Source organism: Citrus clementina, unplaced genomic scaffold (assembly GCF_000493195.1).
Source record: "Citrus clementina cultivar Clemenules unplaced genomic scaffold, Citrus_clementina_v1.0 scaffold_4, whole genome shotgun sequence".
In the NCBI taxonomy this organism is placed as follows: domain Eukaryota; kingdom Viridiplantae; phylum Streptophyta; class Magnoliopsida; order Sapindales; family Rutaceae; genus Citrus; species Citrus x clementina.
The window spans coordinates 24,130,483-24,149,356 of record NW_006262274.1 but is presented as its reverse complement, the minus strand read 5'-3'; the positions used below and the strand labels follow the sequence as shown (position 1 = coordinate 24,149,356).

Genomic DNA, 18,874 nt, shown 5'->3' with positions numbered 1-18,874 from the left:
TAAAACTCTGAGAATTGCACCAAGATATGTGAAGAAAGGAAAAAGAAGTATGCAAAAATGAATATTCAGGTTCCTGAAAAATTCCAATAAATCTAACCATATGATCTGAAAATTATTTTTCCTTCTAGAAGTAAAATTTTGGGGAAATTTTTTACAAGAGCACCAAATAGAAAATTGCTTAATTTAATTGACGCTTCTCTTATATAAGCTTCTTTTTCTCAAAGAATGTTTTCAAGTGCCATAGTTGCATGCCAGCAACAGCAATGCATATAAACAGCGAAAACCCACTAAACCAGGCCATTCTGGAGTTAGTAACACGGTTCAGCTCCTGCATTTCTTCTTCTCTGTACCAAAGAAGAAAGAAGCATAAGTAATAGTTAATGTGATGTCTCTATGAAAAACATTGCTAAGAAAATGAAACATTTCATTACCTTTCACGGAGATAAAACATCTCCTGGTGAATAGAACTAACAGTATCATACAACTTCTTCAGCTCTAATTCCATGACCTGTCATTGAAAGAGTGAAGCAAAGTGTAAATTTCATTTCATATCTCAATCCCAAAATCTCTACTATTAATAGGGAATACCAATAACTAGCTTTCAATCATGAATTTTCCCACAAAAACTTGTATTCCATTAAATTTAAAGAAAGAATTTGTACGATTAAAAGCTTATTATGCTAATTGCTGTGCCGAAGCACACAGCTTATGCAAATGAACGACTCATAGATATATGAGTCAATTCTGTAGAGAGCTAAGTGGAGCAATCTTATTTTCTATCAACACTGACCAAGTTTCTACAAAATCAGTAACCATGTTGCTTCACAACAGCATGGCACTCTTCACCAGTATCAAGTATGGTGTAGTCTCTGACGTGAATACTCCTTAAAAGAACGGAATATTTTCTGGCAATTAAGCATTTGACAGCCATACCAACACCCATTACAAAGGTTTTTGGCTCTAATAAATCTAAGTGAAATCAAGAGTCGATAGAATCAGTCACTTCCAGCAGACAATAAGGAATATCTATCAAATAAACCAGATCCCAGCAGCATTTTAACTGTATAAAGCACATTACTGTGTCATCATTTAAAGGGCAAGTTTGACGATGAGTATACCATTTCAAATGAGAGTAGATAGTGCTCTCAGGGCCATGAGGCATTGCTTTAACAAACCCACCAACAATAACCCTCAAAATGTGTATTTTGCTCTTAGAATAGGGATGAGAGTGCACCCTGATTTACATGGCCTTGATCGCAAACATGCAGATGATAACAAAAGATTACTTGCCATATTTCACCCCAAAAAAGTCTAAATAATAACATATTCATGGGCAGATAACATCTAAAAGGCATTCAAAAGAACAATCTGATTTTTTATCAACATTTAGGGTTGATGACTTCTAGAAAGGTACCTAAAACATCAATCTTTCTTTTCCCCCAAAAAGTTTCTACAATCCCAGTACTAATTCCTCTTCGTAAGGTATTTAAATAGTTATATCACTAAAATCAGTTAACTATTTAAGAAAAAAAATGAATTTGGGACAGAAATCATAAGAAAAATTTCAAAAATAACTTACGTCAACAGAACCTTTCTTTGCAACGTTAGACCAGTCCTTAGCTTGCACACCAGTCCTCCAATCAAAATCAATCGTCACCGTTGTTTGCGGGCTATGATCAACGGCCCAAAAACAAGCCATGTAATCGCCAGCCTCGGCAGCCGTAAACGCAAACTGGCCCGAGTCAACTCGGTCCGCGTAATGATAACTATTACCGTAAGCCGACGTCACCTATCACAAGAAATAACACAAACATATATGTAAAATCATAATCTAATAATGATGCAAAAAAAAAAGATTAATTTTAGTTACCCTGACGGTGAGTTTATGTGATTCGGGCAAGGGGTGGCCGTCGTTAGGGTTGACGACGTTATACTTCCCGACGGTCATGGAGTTGCTTTTGATGTCTTCGGCGATGCATTTAGTGTGGGCCGATTGTATCTCGAAACGGAGTGATTGCGAAGTCGAGGATAAAATCCCGATGACTAAAACAAGAGTCAGCGTTAATCTGATCATAGTGGCGTGTTTGTAATTTTATTCGATCTGATCTGATCGAGCGAGCAAGTGATCAATCAAGCAAGGTTCAAGTCATTCACAAGGGCCGTGGCGCCACCGCAAAGAAGGTCAACTGTTCTTGCTACGTGCACGCTTGTCATTCGACGAAACACGTAAACGCGCGAAATATGGGCCTGCGTGAACGGGTTTAACATCCAATTTTTTGGGCCGATAAATGTGACGTTGGGCCGGTTCGATGAACACCACAGAAAATACAAACCCTCCAATTTCATTCCCACTCCCAAATACTGAACAAAGTCATGAAGACGTTCCCACTTATCCCTATGAGATTAAAAAAAATCTGCAACATAATGATAAACGATCAATGCATTGTGTTAATAACCAGCAGACTGCACTCATCAAATTAAGTATATTTGATGTAATACGTTAAAAAAATAAATGATAAATATGAAGGATTGTCGAAATTGTCGGAATCGTTATTGCTATTACAATTTGAAGGTCCTAAATAAATTAATAAATGCATTTGCGAATTTGTGGCAATCGTTTCAGACTTCCGAAGTCCTACCATCACCGACAGTAAGACTCATCAAGCACACGGTACAGTCCATGCAAAAGCCACCCATCCCAGGGCTCTCCGTGCTCTCTAAGGGCGCTTTCCAGTGTTATGGTGGGTCTGCCACCAATAAATTAGCGTGCGGATTTGATTCTTTTGGTCGTTAATTGCTCTTTCTCCTCACTTTCAGAGCCTGTTGACCTAAATTGATGCCACTATTTGTGCGCTTCCATGGTACAAGGAAATGAAGTCCATCCGCAAGAACTTGAACTGAAATCACTGCAATTTGCACTCACAGCACAAAGGCAGGCTTTTCGTGTACGTCAAGCATCAGCTGAGGGGCAGAGGGAGTGTGCACTTTGGCTAACGCCTGCTGAACAATTCGAAGGTTGGCTTGACTTTTTTACTTTTATTCCAAAGACGTTGACAATTTTATTTTACCTTTATTAATCTTTTATTAATTAAACACTATGATGTAAGACCAGGTCGGATTAATTAATAATGAAAAAAGTCTAGTTATAACTATACTTTCAAAAAAAAAAAAAAAGTCTTCTCTCTATTTATGTAGATATTAAAATCAACGAAAATTTTCTTTTATGCAATATAATTAGACTAATAGCGACATTCCTCACGAGGAAATCAAACTCTATTAGCCTATTTTGATTTTTGACCAACACTTTTAAGCCTGCTTATTAACAAAACACTCCCATTATATTATAAATTGATTTTGAACACGTCTTCAAATCTTGATTATATCAAATACACACATTTTGATATTTATAGGACCCTATATGGCTCCGGTATATTTATACATGTTAAAAAATTGAATACAGCAATAGGTTGATTTTATATGAAATCCAAACAAGCCTTTTGAATAGAAGAAAATATTTAAAAATTTTCCAAAACAAGTCAAGCTTGTCATTAACAATCTAGGACTTTACCTTTCTTTAATATTGAAACGTTGAGTTTAAGGCAATGTATGTCACGAACCACAAGCGTACGAAGCTATTTTTAATGAAACAAAACGATCAGAACATAAATAGTTTAGTGCCAAAAATTTGACAATTGTTTCCGAAAACTGAACCCAAAAAGGAAATTAATTAATTGAGAGAGAGTAAAGAAAAGAAAAACAAAATTTCCCATAAAATTAGAAAATCCTTCTTTGGTTGGTTTGATTTATTTTCTCTCTGTTTCGCTTGTGACTGTCCCCCCTTTTGTTGCTTTTCCTTTTGTTGATCTATCAAAAAGTTACCAAATTTTATAGAAATTAATCCACCAAAACCCTAACCCACGTTTAAGATCCAATTTTATTTCGACAATGCTCGTGCGTTTAGGCTTTTTGTTGCCAAAATCGAACTGGGTATTGTTTACTTTCTGTGAAAGCGTAAGTTTATTTGTTGCAAGGTTTCAATGAAGTGGCGATGAAGAGAAATGGAAGTTAGATCTGAGAATGTACAGGTGAGATGCGACAAGTTGCAAGCGCCAGGGATTCCTCGGACACGTTTACAAGTTTGGTTCATAAGGGTATGCTCGAGCATACTGTTATGGACTTGTTTGGTTCAGTTGGTGGCCGTTGGAGAGCTTTGGCATCCCAATTTTTTCCCCAATATAACAAACAAAGTTCCTTGGATTACGCTAGTTCCTCGCCATGTGGACGCCGTTGTTCAATCTCCCCCTCCTCTTGTTCCCCCTAGTGAGCTCGCTTCTTGTTTATTTGTTTAGTGCTTTTTATTTCTATTCATGAAAGTTTATTTTTATATCTTTTTCCTTTCGTTTTGGACTCAGTTAAGTGGTGATGCTAGTTATGAATTTTTATTAAGTTGAAATTTTTTGTGCACCATTTTCGGTTGTGAGCATTCATCATATTCGGTTGTTTACTATTACTAATTTGGTGGGCAAAAACTGACTTATTAGTTGATAAGTGATCATGTTGAGATATGGAACATGGATAATTGAAGGTTAATATATTTGGGTGGGTGTGTTTTGAATTATGAGCAGTTGTTATGTGTTTTAAGAGTACATAATACAGGATATTTTGTTTAGGCAAGTACATTTGTAGCCTCAATGTGGTGGTCGTGGCATTCGGGGCAGCATAGTGATGATTATAGAATAGCTGATTATGGTCTTTACTTCAGGCCTTCTTAAGTTTTGAGCAATTCTCTCCATGGATTAGAAGTTGGTTTTAGTAGTTGCGAAAACTCTGAAAGAGCTACAAGTATTAGGTGGTTTCAGTATTTTCTCTTCCATTTCTTAGGTGGTTGCTAGATGCTTGATCAGTAATGTCCACTATGATAGTGTAGTGTCTTCAAATTTGTTATAAAGCTTTTGACAAAATAACAAAGATAAAAATTAATCTTTATAAAGTAAATATCTCTACAAACATGAATTTTATATAAATAAAAACATGAAAGAGATCAAAGTTATTGTGGTTGTAATTGTAATATTTCTCAAGTTCTTGACCTTGGTTTCATAGGAGAAAGTCAAGAAGATAGAGCACTAGAATCATGTAATTTTACTTGTTCTCATGGTCATTTACTGATCATCTTTAGGTGATACATCACTAGAAACTACCCTAATGACCGACTTGCAAAAATGGCTTTTATTATCAAAGACACATTTTCATTCCCAACTCTGGAATTGATTATAACACCTTGTTTTGCAGGAAATTATACTAGTAATGGTTTCCTTAAAGTGTCCTGCAATGGGGGTTTGAATCAAATGCGAGCTGCAGTTTGTATTTCTTATTCTTCTCCTTTTTGCCTGGTTTTCTTAATAGTACTCCCAAGTTTTTGACTCATCTCATTTGATATTTTAGATATGTGATATGGTTACTGTTGCACAACTTTTAAATCTCACTTTGGTTGTTCCTGAGCTTGATAAGACATCATTCTGGGCTGACCCTAGGTATGTCCACGGTTATCAGAAAGCTGCATAATTTCCATAAGTGATGGATTCTTTAAATTTTCAATTAGGTTTCTTTCTGCAGTAATTTTGAGGATATCTTCAATGTGAGACATTTCATTGATTCCCTAAGGGATGAAGTTCGAATAGTCAGAAGGCTGCCAAAGAAGTATAGTAGGAAATACGGATACAGTCCCATGGAGATGCCACCTGTTAGCTGGTCAAATGAAAAATACTATTTGCAACAGGTCTACTTGTTTTGCTATTTTTCTTGAATTACTAAATACTATGTCAATAGAAGGTCAGTGCAATACTCTTTATTTGCTCCGGCAGTTTGACTATTGGCAGTGGTCCTACAATGCAGATTCTGCCACATTTTAGCAAGCACAAGGTGTTGCACTTCAACAGAACAGATACGCGTCTGGCAAACAATGGGATACCATTTGATCTTCAAAAACTAAGGTGCCGCGTAAATTTCCAAGGACTGAAATTTACTCCTAAGATTGAGACTCTGGGATACGAATTGGTTCGTATACTTCAAGAAAAGGGACCTTTTGTGGCTTTGCATCTGAGATATGAGATGGACATGTTGGCTTTCTCAGGTTGTACACATGGCTGCTCCATGGGAGAAGCAGAGGAACTGAAGCGGTTGAGGTTTGTTGTGCTTGAAAGCTGATGCTATCTCTCTCTCTCTCATTCTTTTCTTTTTCCTTATGATATCCTATATTTAAGTGCACTTTTAATCTATTCTTGTTAAAAGACACAAATAATAGTCAGGTTATATGTCATAGCCAAAAACCAGAAAAAACTCTGCTGTATTAGACATGACATTGTGAATTGTGGTAACTGTGGAATCGATGATAGTCAACAATAATGAAATTCAGGCTAATTTTGGGATGATATTGTTTCTGGTTTCATCTATCTAAGTCATTTAAATTGTTTAAACTTGTGCTTTGTCCAAGGAAAAAATTTAATTCCAACCCAAAGGATTTTATTTTATTTTTTTTCAACCTGTCCTATGAATATATCAAAAGATCAAAGTAATGTGTGCTTTGCCATGTAATTTTGGAGATGATATGGCTTGATTTTCATTGCATTGCCTCATCTTTTCAGATATGCATACCCATGGTGGAGAGAGAAAGAAATAGTTTCAGAGGAGAGGAGATCACAAGGTCTCTGTCCTTTGACTCCAGAGGAGGCTGCACTAGTTTTGCAAGCATTGGGTATCGATAAGGATGCACATATCTATATTGCAGCTGGTGAGATTTATGGCGGGGAAAAGAGACTTGCAGCACTAAGAGCTGCATTTCCACGGATTGTGAGTATCTTGGAGACCCAAAATCTGAACATTTGTATTGTTTGACTAATCATACTTTCCCCTTCCAATTTCACGAGTGTCTTTTCTTTAATTTGAATTTCTGGTTTGTACATTAGGATATAAATTCTTTTGAATGTCAAGATTTGGTTATGATTTCAGGTGAGAAAAGAAATGCTGTTAGATCCGGCAGAACTACAACTGTTTCAGAATCATTCATCTCAAATGGCAGCCCTGGATTTTATGGTTTCTACTGCTAGTGATATTTTCATTCCTACATATGATGGGAACATGGCAAAAGTTGTGGAGGGTCACCGCAGGTATGCATGTCAACTCATGAGAACCAAAGAATGCAAATCAATATCCAATGATAAGATAATTGAAGCTACTCCTAACTTGGTCTCATACAGGTATCTTGGGTTCAAAAAGTCCATATTATTAGATCGGAAAATACTGGTAGGGCTGCTGGATATGCATCACAATGGTACTCTTTCTTTTAATGAATTTACAGTTGCTGTTCGGCTAGCACACGAGAAAAGGATGGGACAGCCAACACGTCGAAGGGTAATTGCGGACAAACCCAAGGAGGAAGATTATTTCTATGCAAATCCTCAGGAGTGCTTTTGTGAGGGAACAAATTGTGCTGACTTGCCAGGTTATGGTAACTTGAGTGGTATAAAGGGAGCTAAAGTTTCAGATTTACTGTCCTGAGAAGGTTTCCACATACTTGCTCCCAAGTCTCAGGTGATCAAGCCATGTCACTTTCAAGATTGAAGGCTTTAAACGACCACCTATACACACAGTAGAGTTTTGTTTGAAACGGCAGAGCAGATTTCCTGAGTTTCCATCTTGGCATTTCTAAGTTTGGTCACCAATTTATTTGTCATGTGTTTATTCTTTTTCAATTTTGCCCCTTCCATCCTGTTCATTTGTTGTGCAGTGCTGTCACATAATTGCATAGTTGATCATACAGATTGTAGCTCTTCATTGTTCTTCACAGAGTAAAAAAGAAAATGCAGTTAAGATTTATTGCTCCAAGGACTGAATGTTAAAACATATTAAACCTGGATTCTTAAAATAAAATCCACTCAGCTTGAATCAGGGTGGAGCAGTTGGCTGGCGTGCCTAATGACTTTTGTTTTGGATTCAAAAACGAAAAGAATGAACAAATGATTGGGCAATACGCCTGTTTGAAGCAATGAGAGTAAATTATTTTGAAGACTTTGTTAAATTACATTATAATGTACTTATATGAATCATTAGTGGCCGAAAAATAGAATTAATTAAACTACTTTTTAGGTCACTAAATACACTTTTTGAGTTAATATAAGTTACATTATCATGTAACTTAACAACACCCTTATTTTGAATGTAAATATTATTATTTTTCCGTGAAACTGATGGCTCTTGCTTCTAGGAAAACGTAACAAATACACAGCTTAAAAAAAAGTGAGAAATTACAATGGTCACTATTTTCTCGATGCGTGATAAACCATGACAGAACCCTACCCGAATTTGTCAAATAAAAGGGTGCAATTATTCAGGCTATAGAAATGCCGATACTGTTGTTTTTTTTTTTCGGCCCCCCGAGCAGATACTGTTGTTAAAACACCTGCAAACTATCCTATTTACTTTTCCCTCAAGAGCACTACAAGTTGGAATGAAAGCTCTGCATCAGAATTCCTTCCCGAATGATCAAATATGCTTTATTTGCTGGATCCAGCGTAAAAGTAAAATGGAGAAGAATCTTTCCAGAAAAAAAGGAGAAAAAAAAGGGTCAATTCTGGTAGCTTAGATAACAATACATTGAGCGCAAGCCCTTGAGGCCTGAGCCATTTGGAACCCATTTGTCGAATCTTACTTTGGCTCCCAGAAGATTATGTCACCTTGTTCTCCAACCAGACCAAGGTCCTTAAGTCTCCTTTCTTGGTAATATTCCAACTCATCCAATTCCAATTCCCTTTCCTTAAAAATCTCATTAATTTGCTGCAGCACCCTCTTTTCTCCTGCTCTTACTCCAACTGCAATTCTCAATCTTGGATCAAGATTTCCTCCTTGTAACAACTGCTCATCCTGCAAGACAAGTTTATTTGATACCGGCACAAAAGGAGCGTTGGAAAAGATATAAACAAGTTCAAACTGCATCTCATCAACTGTGTTGTAGTACATGCATGAATGGTAAATTAAAATCACTGCATGAGAACTAACTTCTATTAGTCATGCACATAAAGGACCAACATTTACCTCTTCAATGGTAGTATGAAAGCCAGATAGAGCAGATTTGCAGGCATCTCTTACCACACGGCATATGAGTTCTTCATTTGCACGACTTACAGGCAAATCAAGGTGACCCCAGATGGTATTTCTAAAAATTGATTCCAAAAGGAAAGCATCAGTTCCCCCAAGTGCTACCAAACGCAGATACTGAAGCATTGCTGGTGGAAGAGTTCTTCCCAAGACGATATCAAAGTATGCAGACTCTCCCAAACCATTTGTCTCAGCAATGTCGAGTTTGTCACCGAAAAATGGATCTGATTCAGAAATCTCTAGTGTTAAGGTATATGCATTGCGGTCGGACTTTGATTCGATGAAGCCATAGTCTAGAGCCAATTCAGCGTTGCTCTTATTTAAATCATATTGGATCAGAACCTATCAATGGTAGTCCAAGTCAGCAGTTGTTAAAATTTGGTGTAAATAAAAATCCTCTGAAGCTCACGACTTATAAGAGAATTTTTTGTCTAATGTAAAACTCAAATTCAGTTTTACAACGGCAACATAAAGAGAGCCAAAAAGTAAATTTTTTTGAAAAAAAAAATTGTATTAGTAGGGTTGCTGATGATCCGATGATTTTCTCAACATCAAATATAGTTTTTGGAAGGAACTTTGGAACTACAGTAGCTGAAGTAATAAAATAATAAATGTTAAAAGATGGAAAGCTTCACCTGCTCACCAGCCTTAACAGGAACAGGAGTCCGCAAAGAAAATAGAAGATCCCTTGAGAAAAGACCTGCTCCTTTAATCTCGTATGCATAATCTTCTGTGGTTATGCCAGGGCTATGGTTTATCTGATTGATAATCCAAGGTCGTAGAAAGTTAAATTTTGAAACTGAAAGAAACAAGAGGCCCTCCAAAACATAGTTGAAAATTCATTGCCCGCATATTTTAGTTTCTTCCTATGGAAAACCACTTCAAGGCAAAAGCAAAAAGCCTTACCAAATCTGCAAGGGGGATCAAAACCAGATTTTGACCACGAAGACGTGAAAATGCTCTCGATCTTAGAATCCCAAAGGCCCACAAGAAGTCATCCAATGTGATAGGGCGAGGAAATAGTTGCTTGTTAGGGAGTATGATTTCCTCTTCGACTTTTAGGTATTCGTTTTGGACATATTCTTTCACACCTAAAGTTGTGCTTAATAGTTGAGTCCCTGCATCACATAAACCAAAATCTCAACTATAAAAGAAACAATGATTATATAGACTTAATTTGACTCAATCATGCGCTTCACTTGCTCTAGCCACATTTGGTAGTGATAGAAAGTGGCAGTGACAGAAAGATCAGCTACGTAACTAATTAAAAAAACAAAAGCTCAGTTTCTTTATATCACTAAATAAATAAGTTTTTCAAACTACACTCACTAGCAGCTTCTAATTACCAAAACATATGCTTCACATATACAGCAACAGAGAATAGTTCACAGTTAACTGATTTACTTCAATCTATAAATCAAATATTTCTAAAGCCTCCCTCACTAACCTTGAAGCTCAACAAGCTCCTCTTCAGACCTGCACTGAAGCCATTAACATATAACTTGATCAACCTCAAAGACAAAAAACCAAAACAAACCCAAACAGAATAGAACAAACAAAGAGAAAGTAGAAAAGAAAAAGCAAAGAGACACCCACCAAAACACAGTGGAGTCCGTACACTCGGGAAGAATATCAAGATAAACCCGCCAAGGAGAATCCTCCTTCTTTTTTTCTCTGATCAAGAACAGAGCCACTGAAATCCAAGGCTTCAATCCGCTACACAAGCTTCCAATCTCTGAAGCTGCAACCGTATCTGGGTTTATCCAGAACTTCATGGGAACCTCCAAAACGACCTCGTTTTTAGCAATGTCTCTCTGTGCAACCAACCCCAGTCCTTCTGGGAATGTAGCTGGCCTTATGGGTGACTTTGGGGAGACCACTTTCTGGTCGCGGAGCCATTGCCAGAAGGTTTCGACTTGCGCTGTTGGTGGGTTAGTTGTTGCTGATGCTGAATGAAGTGAACAAGTTGCTGCAAAAGCTCTGCTTTTTAGACGAAAAGATGGTTTTTTGGTAAGGGAAGTAAGAAGCTTTAGGGTTTTTGAGGAGGAAACGAATGTCGGAGGACTGGTAGATGATGAGAATGAGAAATTCGAGAGTGCGGCCATTGTTTTCACCTCTCGGACTGTGAGCTTTTGCTTTGGTTCTCCATAGATTCGTGTCTTATATAGCTTGTGGTTTTGGATAAGATTTTTTAACGCAGGGGTATTAGGTGTGATTATCTTAAGAATTGTTAATATATTAAATGATTATAAGTTTTAGAAAAAAAAAATTATTTTACGAATATTTTTGTTAATACTTAAGGATGGTAATGGGAATTATCTGCTATTGTCATTATTAAATCCACACCCAAACAAAATTTAAATTATTAAATCCACCTACAACCTGATGTGGATTTTAATTATTTTAAAAAAATCCTACATGGTGTTGGTTTTGATAATTACGAAACTCATAATAGTACCCTGATATATTTTTAGCGATCTTTAACATTTAAAATAAAAAACTTTTAAAGATGCTTTTAATAAAAGTTAAAAATTTAAATTATTAACTCAATATGTAAATTTATAACAACTTAAAATTTTGTATAAAATACTCAATTTTAAATTTAATCAATGTAAATGGGAAATTAAAATTTCAGTATTAGTGCAAAAAAGAAGAAGCACAAGACCAACACCAATTGTCAATCCAACACCAATTCTCAAAATAAAATGTGAAATGCACAAGTCCATTAAATTGCAAAAATGCTTTCAATTTAAAAAAAAAACAAAAATTAATATCCAAAAGTAACAACACAATTATGTAAAAATATCACAATTGCACTTGCAACAATTATTATCTTATATTCTCATTCAATATAAGTTGCAAGAGTTAAAGATGTTCAATTCATTCACTGCTATTACCACCTATCCAATACGATTTTTATAATAATGATTCAAGGTTAATATTTCTATCACTAATACTTTCTAAATACTAATGCGAAGAACAAAATTATATAATTATGTAATAATCCAAATTATATAATGATTACAAGAAGTACATAATAAATTAATAGTCCATAAGTATAATTTATATTTTTAATAAGTATATAATAATCCATAAGTATGTAATAATCCATAATTATATAATGAAATTAATTTATACACAATAATTATAATAAGTATCATAATTATCAAACTTTTAAAAAATAATTGAAAAGAAGTGCGAGTTGGCAGGTACCACATGAGCTAATTTGGACAAATTTAGTGATTTGTGAGTACCATTACCATCGCTATTAATACTGTTGGTTGGATGCGGATGTTATACTAACGTTAAATGGGTAAAAATATCTTACATCTAAAATCACAATAAAACTATATGGAATTTAAATTTACAAAGGCAATACAGTTTTAATGGTAAAAAAAAAATTGTGAATTCCAAATGTCTAGCGTCATCGTCATCTTCTCTCTTTTTTTTTTTTTTTTTTTACCATAATTTTTTTTCTCAGGTAGTGGTACAGCATCTTTTAAAAATTATTGGTACTTTTGGTTTTGGATGGGTACAACATTGATGAGTCTCATCTAAAATAAGAGTTGAACGAATTTCTATGGCACAAGTGGGTGTGGAATTTTTTTTTTTTTTTTTACTTTTTCTATTAACTTATCTTTAAGAATACTTGAAAAATATAGAAGTAGATTTTACATAATATTTCTTTGAGATTTGTTTTCCAATTAATAGTTAGGCATCTCAATAATTACATATTAATTTGAGTTATAATATTATGTGCCACTCATTTATAAATTTTATAACTTGTAAAATTATTTAACCATATCTAATGAATGAATTGAGACTCAAATTAGAATTTAAATATTAGATGCTTAACATTGCTAGTTCAAATTGAGTTCACAGTAGATTTTGGTGAGTGCAAAAAAAAAATAAAAATAAAAATAAAAAGTCATAAATGCAACGGCTGGTGTCTTGGTGATTCATTTCCTTTCCCAAAAAACAAGAAAAAAGTATCGCAAGATTTAACACTAAAAAGAAACGAATTCATAAATGCACGTCAAGTCCATGAATCATGAACTATTGGGGCCTCAACAGACCCAAAAAATACCGATGATTTCGCTGGACAGGCCTTTCTTCTTTTTCTTTGTTAGTAACGAGTTTTTTCTGTAAAATAATATTTCTCAAAAAAGAGAAAGAGAAATCAAAATCAGCAAGTGTAGTAGTTATAGGGGCTGTGAATAAAACAGGCACAAGATGTCGAGTCCCAGTCCAGAGAAAAGAAGCGGCGTTAAAGAAAATGAGAGTCTTTGATCCCCAGTACTCACTCAGGCCCCAGCACCAGCAGCAAGCAAACAAAAGTAGTTCAACTTTGAGCATGACCAACAATTAATTAATACGTAACTTATTTTGCCTTTTTTATTTGTTTATGAAATTGATAAGCTACCTCAAATTGCAGTGCGGATATCTAATGTTTGCTCCTTCCGCTACTCTTTTTTGTATATCGGACTGCATGCATGCATGAAAAGTTTTGATGAACACTTACGTTCGTTTGATAATAATAATCAAAGATTCAAATGGCCAAAAAGTAAAACTAGCATAGTTTGAGCCGAATACATAATAATAATAATAATAATAATAGATTCCTTGTGCTGCGTGCATTCGGTGAGCAGCATGTGTTTTGTCTTGCAGAAGAACAATTATTTTTTTTTTCTCCAAAGTCATGCCCTATTTCCAAGCACTGAATTTGGATTACTGAATTTATTTTGTAAATTGTTGAATTAATCAGACGCTAACATCTATTTCTTTTTCAAATAATATATATACGGCTCTCAATATACATATATGAACAGTCAAAACAAAGACACGAATCAACTGCCCCACTACTAACACACACAGGAAGTGCTTCGAAAAGATTGAAATTTCTGATGAGAGAGTGAATAAGTGCTTTTGCTGTTATGGAATAAAGAAGCTTTCCTATTTTGATGTATGTATTTAATTTTTCTCGGGCTATTAGAGCAAGCTTGGTAGACGAAACATGAACCAGAGATCGAATTTTAACATACCTCTTAACAATGTATTTTTATTAGCACGAGATGCATTAGCCGGCGGTTCAGCGGTTAAGATTTTTGAAGCACTTACTGCGCAGGCGTACCAAAAGCGAAAAGGTCCAAGTGCTGTTTCTTGTCAATTCACGTGGTAATAAAATAAGCACTTCTGCCAAACTCAACCTTCATTGTTATTATTATTATTTTTCCTAGTTACTTTCTATGGAAAAAAAAAAAGAATATTTCTTTTTTATTTACTGCATAATATCTTGCTTTATAGATATTGCATATGTTCGTGTTTTTTTAAACTTGGAATCAGTAACTCTCGAGGACTGGACAGTTGTTAAAAGATGAAATACCCAAAAAAAAGAAAGAAAGAAAAATATATTGTTCTCATTTAAAATGAATGTGGCCCGCGGTGGTGGGAGTGTCTGCTTGCGGCCTCTTTTTTAAAATTTTGACGTAAATTTTCAATCAATATGAACACTCCTTTATGAGTTATTATTGTAATTATTAATTAATTTAACCAGATTGTGAAAGAGTCTCTTTCCTTACTCTGAATGATCTCTGTGACAACGAGGTATGTGATGTGTATACATAGACTCAAACAATATTGTTCATGCATTGGTAGCTGCATCGATTTTTCAGTTATCAAGTTCACTAAAGCTAGCAGCTATCACAATCAAGCAGCCAAAATTATCATATTCATTTGCAAATCAAAATGAAGTTTGGAAAAGAATTTGCAGCACAAATGGTGCCAGAATGGCAAGAAGCATACATGGATTATGAATATCTGAAAGCCCTTTTGAAAGAAATCCAACGTTTCAAGAGAAGAAACAGGGCAGCAGCAGCCCCTGGAGGTGTAGGTGCAGGTGCAGGTAGGCTAAAGCGAAAGATGACACTATACAAAGCTTTCAGTGGCCTAACACAAAAGCACAACGATCCCATGAGCCCGTCCTCTGCTTCTTCTTCAGATATTGAAACCCAATCAGCCATTTTGGTCAATTCTGTGAGCCGGGATGGCAATCATAGATACGAAACAACCTTCCTTATGTCCTCAGACGAAGGGGGAGAGTACGAGTTAGTGTATTTTAGAAGGCTTGATGACGAGTTCAATAAGGTTGACAAGTTCTGTAGAGCTAAAGTGCAAGAGGTGGAGAAAGATGCTGCCATTTTGAATAAGCAAATGGATGCTTTCATTGCTTTCAGTATTAAAGTAGAGAATCCACAAGGAATTTGGGTTGATAAATCGGTGGAGCTGGAGATGACTCGTCTTGCTTCTGATGTTGCAGCTTCCACTGCTGAATTGTCCATTTCTACTCCAGCTCGAGCTAGAACAAGCAGTAAGTGTATATATGTCCCAAATTTTACATTAAGAAATTAACCTGGCGTTCTATTGTGTACATATGCATACTTATGCATGCAGGAAGAGATCAACACATGGATGTGATTGAAGAGAGCATCCATGGGCTGTCAGATGAGACAAGTGATGATAGCAATGATATTAACAAAGAGTGCAATCATACGATGATCAAATTACAAAATGTTGTACAAGCAAAGATACCACCAGTTAGCATTAAGACAAATAATAGACCAGATCCATTGGAAGTACTTGACCGTGTGAAAATTACTAACACATTGGAAACCCCTCGTTCCACTATCAAGGGTGCGCTCAAAGTTCCTCAGCATAGAGAGTTGAAATTCAGTAGGGAAATTTTAAGGAAAGTTGAAGATCAACTTAAGCGAGCTTTTGTTGAATTTTACTAAAAGCTTCGCCTTCTTAAGAGTTACAGGTAATTAGTCAATTGCTGCTGATGCATTTTAAATGGTATGTGAATGTGATGATTTTAATATATGCATGAAACAGCTTCCGAAATATGTTGGCATTTTCAAAAATTATGAAGAAATATGACGAGGTATGAGCCCTTACTGGTGGATTAATTCAAAATGGTGTCTGATATAAGATATTTGTCCCAGCTCACTTTGGTTAACATCATTCTCGCAGATCACTTCAAGAAATGCAGGAAAATCTTACATGAAAATGGTAGACAATTCTTATCTTGGCAGCTTTATGAGGTGAGATGTCTAAAAGAATGATATGATTAAAATAGCAATTAATTATTTTTAAGAACAAAAGAAGGACAATTTGTGCATATTTTATCTCATATGTCGATGTGACGAAGTATAATTCGATTTTATGAAGCCACTCACCCGAAATGTCACGTTAGGTTTCCAAGCTTATGGAAAGGGTTGAAACTACATTCATCAAGCATTTCTCAAATTCAAACCGCAGTAAAGGCATGAACGTTTTAAGACCAAAAGCTAAGAGAGAAAGACCAGAATAACATTTCCTACAGGTTACTATTAGATTCTTATTTGATTAATTAATTGGAACTGCATACAGATTTGCATTTCTATGGAGTTGATTTCTTTTCCTTCAACAAATTCCTGTTAAAATTTTCAGGTTTCTTGTCTGGCCGCACAGCTGCTCCGGTAACAGCCCTCATCTTGATCATACGCGCCCATGATATATTGAATAAAGTAGCGCAGAAGCAATACATGGACAACATGTTCCCCGTTTACAGGTAACCAAGATTGGCCTTAAAGAATTTATTTACTGCGTATGTTTGACAAGTAATGAGGGGTTTTAATTTCTTGCAGCTTGTTTGCGTTCATTGTCCTACACATGCTCGTGTATGCTAGCAATAGATACTTCTGGAAGCGATATAGAGTGAATTATCCCTTCATATTAGGATTCAAGATGGGAACTGAGCTGGGGTATCGACAGGTTTTACTCGTCAGTTTTGGCATTTCGGTACTAGCCTTACTGACTGTCCTTGGCAACCTCGTCATGGAAATAGACCCCAAGACGAAGGATTACAATGAACTCACAGAAGCTCTTCCTCTGATCTTGCTTGTGGTAAAGATCATCGAACTCAATTACTATAACTATATATCCTTCCCTATTCAGCTTCCGAAAATCGTACACAACTAATTATTTCCTCATTTTGCAGCTTCTATTTGCCATGTTGTTCTTGCCATTCAACATCTTATATCGCTCAAGTCGCTTCTTCTTCTTAACATGTCTGTTTCACTGCATTGCTGTTCCTCTATACAAGGTAAACAAATTGAGAAACACTTGTGTAACGAAAGAAATAATGGAGGGGGGGGGGGGAGCATGAAACCAAAAAGTTATTATTTGATTCCATCCACTGCAGGTCACAATCCCTGATTTTTTCTTGGCGGACCAATTTACCAGCCAGGTTCGTGAATTGGATTATATATTAGCAACGTCAATTAACAAAATGCCTTCATTTCACATGCACGATTAGTCAGTTTATGTCCTATAAAATTCTTAGAAGTTGGAGTTCTACATTTGTTATTATGGTTGGGGAGATTTTATTTTAAACACAGACTAGCAGTGTATACCAAACTTTCAACTTCATCGTTGCTGTGATTCCACACAAGTCGCGCCTCCTTCAGGTATATAATTGCAAATGGCCAAAAAAGGGATTAAAATTTTGCACTAAGAGGGTTTAAACTTTGTTTATTCGACTGCTTTCTCTTCAAACTTGTGGGTTGTGTCAACTAAAGTAGTTAAATTTCTTTAAATCCAGTGCCTACGACTCCTGTTTGAGGAAAAATATCCGATGCAAGGATACAATGGGCTAAAATACTTTCTCACAATTGTTGCTGTTTGCATGAGAACAGCTCTGAGTCTTAACGGGGTCGGGGGACTTGGCTGGAAAATAATAGCCTGGATTTTCTCAGTAAGTGCAGCAATGTTTGGTACATATTAGGACATTGTTTTCGACTGGGGTCTTCTAAACTGGCATTCTAAGAACTGTTGGTTGAGAGACAAACTCCTTGTCCCTCATAAGAGTGTATATTTTATAGGCATGGTAAGCAACAATAAAACATATATGAAGTCTCCATCAAGACTGAGAGTTTCTAAAGCAGTTGTAGTAATCTCTGACAATTCATTGACCGTCAAACTGCAGGACTTGAACGCTCTTCTGAGATTTGCATGGCTGCAGAATGTGTTAAATTTCAATTTTACTTTTTTACATAGGAACACAATGATCACAATTGTTGCCAGCCTTGAAATCATCCGTCGTAGCATATGGAATTTTTTCAGGTTAACAAGATCTCTTTCACCTACCTGTCAAAAAGAGTTAACTGTTTTTTAAAAAAATTATTATTGTTTTTTAAGGTTGGAAAATGAGCATTTGAGCAACGTGGGCAAGTACCGTGCATTCAAGTCAGTACCACTACCATTCAACGATGATGAAGATGAAGAGGAAAGATGAATAAGAAAAGTAATTACGAATGAAGATTCAGCCGATGTTTTTGACGGTGAAGGAAATACAAATCAAATTTCAGATTAACTGGAAGAAGAAAACGAAAGTGTTTGGAAAAAGAATCTGTTTGTTCTTTAGCATCATTTTTGTTTTACATTTGAAAATGTAAGATGACATCGTCAATTTTTCAGGTCATCAACGTGTACATGGGGTCCATTCATGTAGTAAGATTTGATTAATTCAAATATCTTTTTGCTTTCGTGGTTCGAAAGCAGAGTATAACATGTCAAAAACATGACCATGCATGGAAATTTGGTGAACTCAAATTAATTTTTGCTTCCTGGGATTTTAAGCAAAGTAGAAAAGTATCAAAACATTGGGCATAGACTTGTTGAAACA

General features: G+C 35.7%; 4 protein-coding genes across 4 annotated transcripts; 2 read left to right on the top strand and 2 right to left on the bottom strand.

Moving 5' to 3' along the window:
• Window positions 1-31: 31 nt before the first annotated feature.
• Window positions 32-2,213, bottom strand: LOC18044609 (transmembrane emp24 domain-containing protein p24delta9). The gene is made up of 4 exons (XM_006438683.2): window positions 1,871-2,213; window positions 1,580-1,789; window positions 432-508; window positions 32-344 (listed from the first exon to the last, which is right to left on the bottom strand). Exons 1-4 carry the CDS (start codon window positions 2,072-2,074, stop codon window positions 200-202), a joined length of 636 nt encoding a protein of 211 aa, XP_006438746.1. The 5' UTR covers window positions 2,075-2,213; the 3' UTR covers window positions 32-199.
• Window positions 2,214-3,638: 1,425 nt separating this feature from the next.
• On the top strand, window positions 3,639-7,951 carry LOC18044608 (O-fucosyltransferase 3). Its single transcript, XM_006438682.2, has 8 exons — window positions 3,639-4,320; window positions 5,290-5,357; window positions 5,443-5,531; window positions 5,614-5,776; window positions 5,893-6,182; window positions 6,642-6,846; window positions 7,006-7,163; window positions 7,254-7,951. The coding sequence occupies exons 1-8, from the start codon at window positions 4,059-4,061 to the stop codon at window positions 7,552-7,554; spliced, it is 1,536 nt and encodes a 511-aa protein (XP_006438745.1). The 5' UTR covers window positions 3,639-4,058; the 3' UTR covers window positions 7,555-7,951.
• A 368-nt stretch (window positions 7,952-8,319) lies between these two features.
• On the bottom strand, window positions 8,320-11,267 carry LOC18044607 (fructose-bisphosphate aldolase-lysine N-methyltransferase, chloroplastic). Its single transcript, XM_006438681.2, has 6 exons — window positions 10,747-11,267; window positions 10,598-10,626; window positions 10,057-10,268; window positions 9,786-9,908; window positions 9,088-9,492; window positions 8,320-8,916 (listed from the first exon to the last, which is right to left on the bottom strand). Exons 1-6 carry the CDS (start codon window positions 11,253-11,255, stop codon window positions 8,701-8,703), a joined length of 1,494 nt encoding a protein of 497 aa, XP_006438744.1. The 5' UTR covers window positions 11,256-11,267; the 3' UTR covers window positions 8,320-8,700.
• A 3,628-nt stretch (window positions 11,268-14,895) lies between these two features.
• LOC18044606 (phosphate transporter PHO1 homolog 3) lies at window positions 14,896-18,484 on the top strand. Its single transcript, XM_024186332.1, is given in 15 exon segments — window positions 14,896-15,517; window positions 15,601-15,967; window positions 16,042-16,090; window positions 16,180-16,257; window positions 16,403-16,508; window positions 16,511-16,531; window positions 16,720-16,759; window positions 16,836-17,094; window positions 17,189-17,293; window positions 17,393-17,461; window positions 17,534-17,583; window positions 17,585-17,657; window positions 17,792-18,076; window positions 18,176-18,312; window positions 18,388-18,484. Coding segments are annotated over 15 exon segments (2,358 nt in total).
• Window positions 18,485-18,874: the final 390 nt, after the last annotated feature.

Bases quoted from the DNA above. Each gene is read 5' to 3' on its own strand.
- LOC18044609 (XM_006438683.2), bottom strand. From the start codon at position 2,074: ATGATCAGATTAACGCTGACTCTTGTTTTAGTCATCGGGATTTTATCC. The intron at 1,790-1,870 runs GTAACTAAAATT...TTCTTGTGATAG, and splicing joins CACATAAACTCACCGTCAGG to GTGACGTCGGCTTACGGTAA. The intron at 345-431 runs GTAATGAAATGT...TCTTTGGTACAG, and splicing joins ATGTTTTATCTCCGTGAAAG to AGAAGAAGAAATGCAGGAGC.
- LOC18044608 (XM_006438682.2), top strand. From the start codon at position 4,059: ATGGAAGTTAGATCTGAGAATGTACAGGTGAGATGCGACAAGTTGCAA. The intron at 5,532-5,613 runs GTATGTCCACGG...TTCTTTCTGCAG, and splicing joins TCATTCTGGGCTGACCCTAG to TAATTTTGAGGATATCTTCA. The intron at 6,847-7,005 runs GTGAGTATCTTG...TTATGATTTCAG, and splicing joins GAGCTGCATTTCCACGGATT to GTGAGAAAAGAAATGCTGTT.
- LOC18044607 (XM_006438681.2), bottom strand. From the start codon at position 11,255: ATGGCCGCACTCTCGAATTTCTCATTCTCATCATCTACCAGTCCTCCG. The intron at 10,627-10,746 runs GTGGGTGTCTCT...GCTTCAGTGCAG, and splicing joins ACGGACTCCACTGTGTTTTG to GTCTGAAGAGGAGCTTGTTG. The intron at 10,269-10,597 runs GTTAGTGAGGGA...TATGTGATGCAG, and splicing joins GGAGCTTGTTGAGCTTCAAG to GGACTCAACTATTAAGCACA.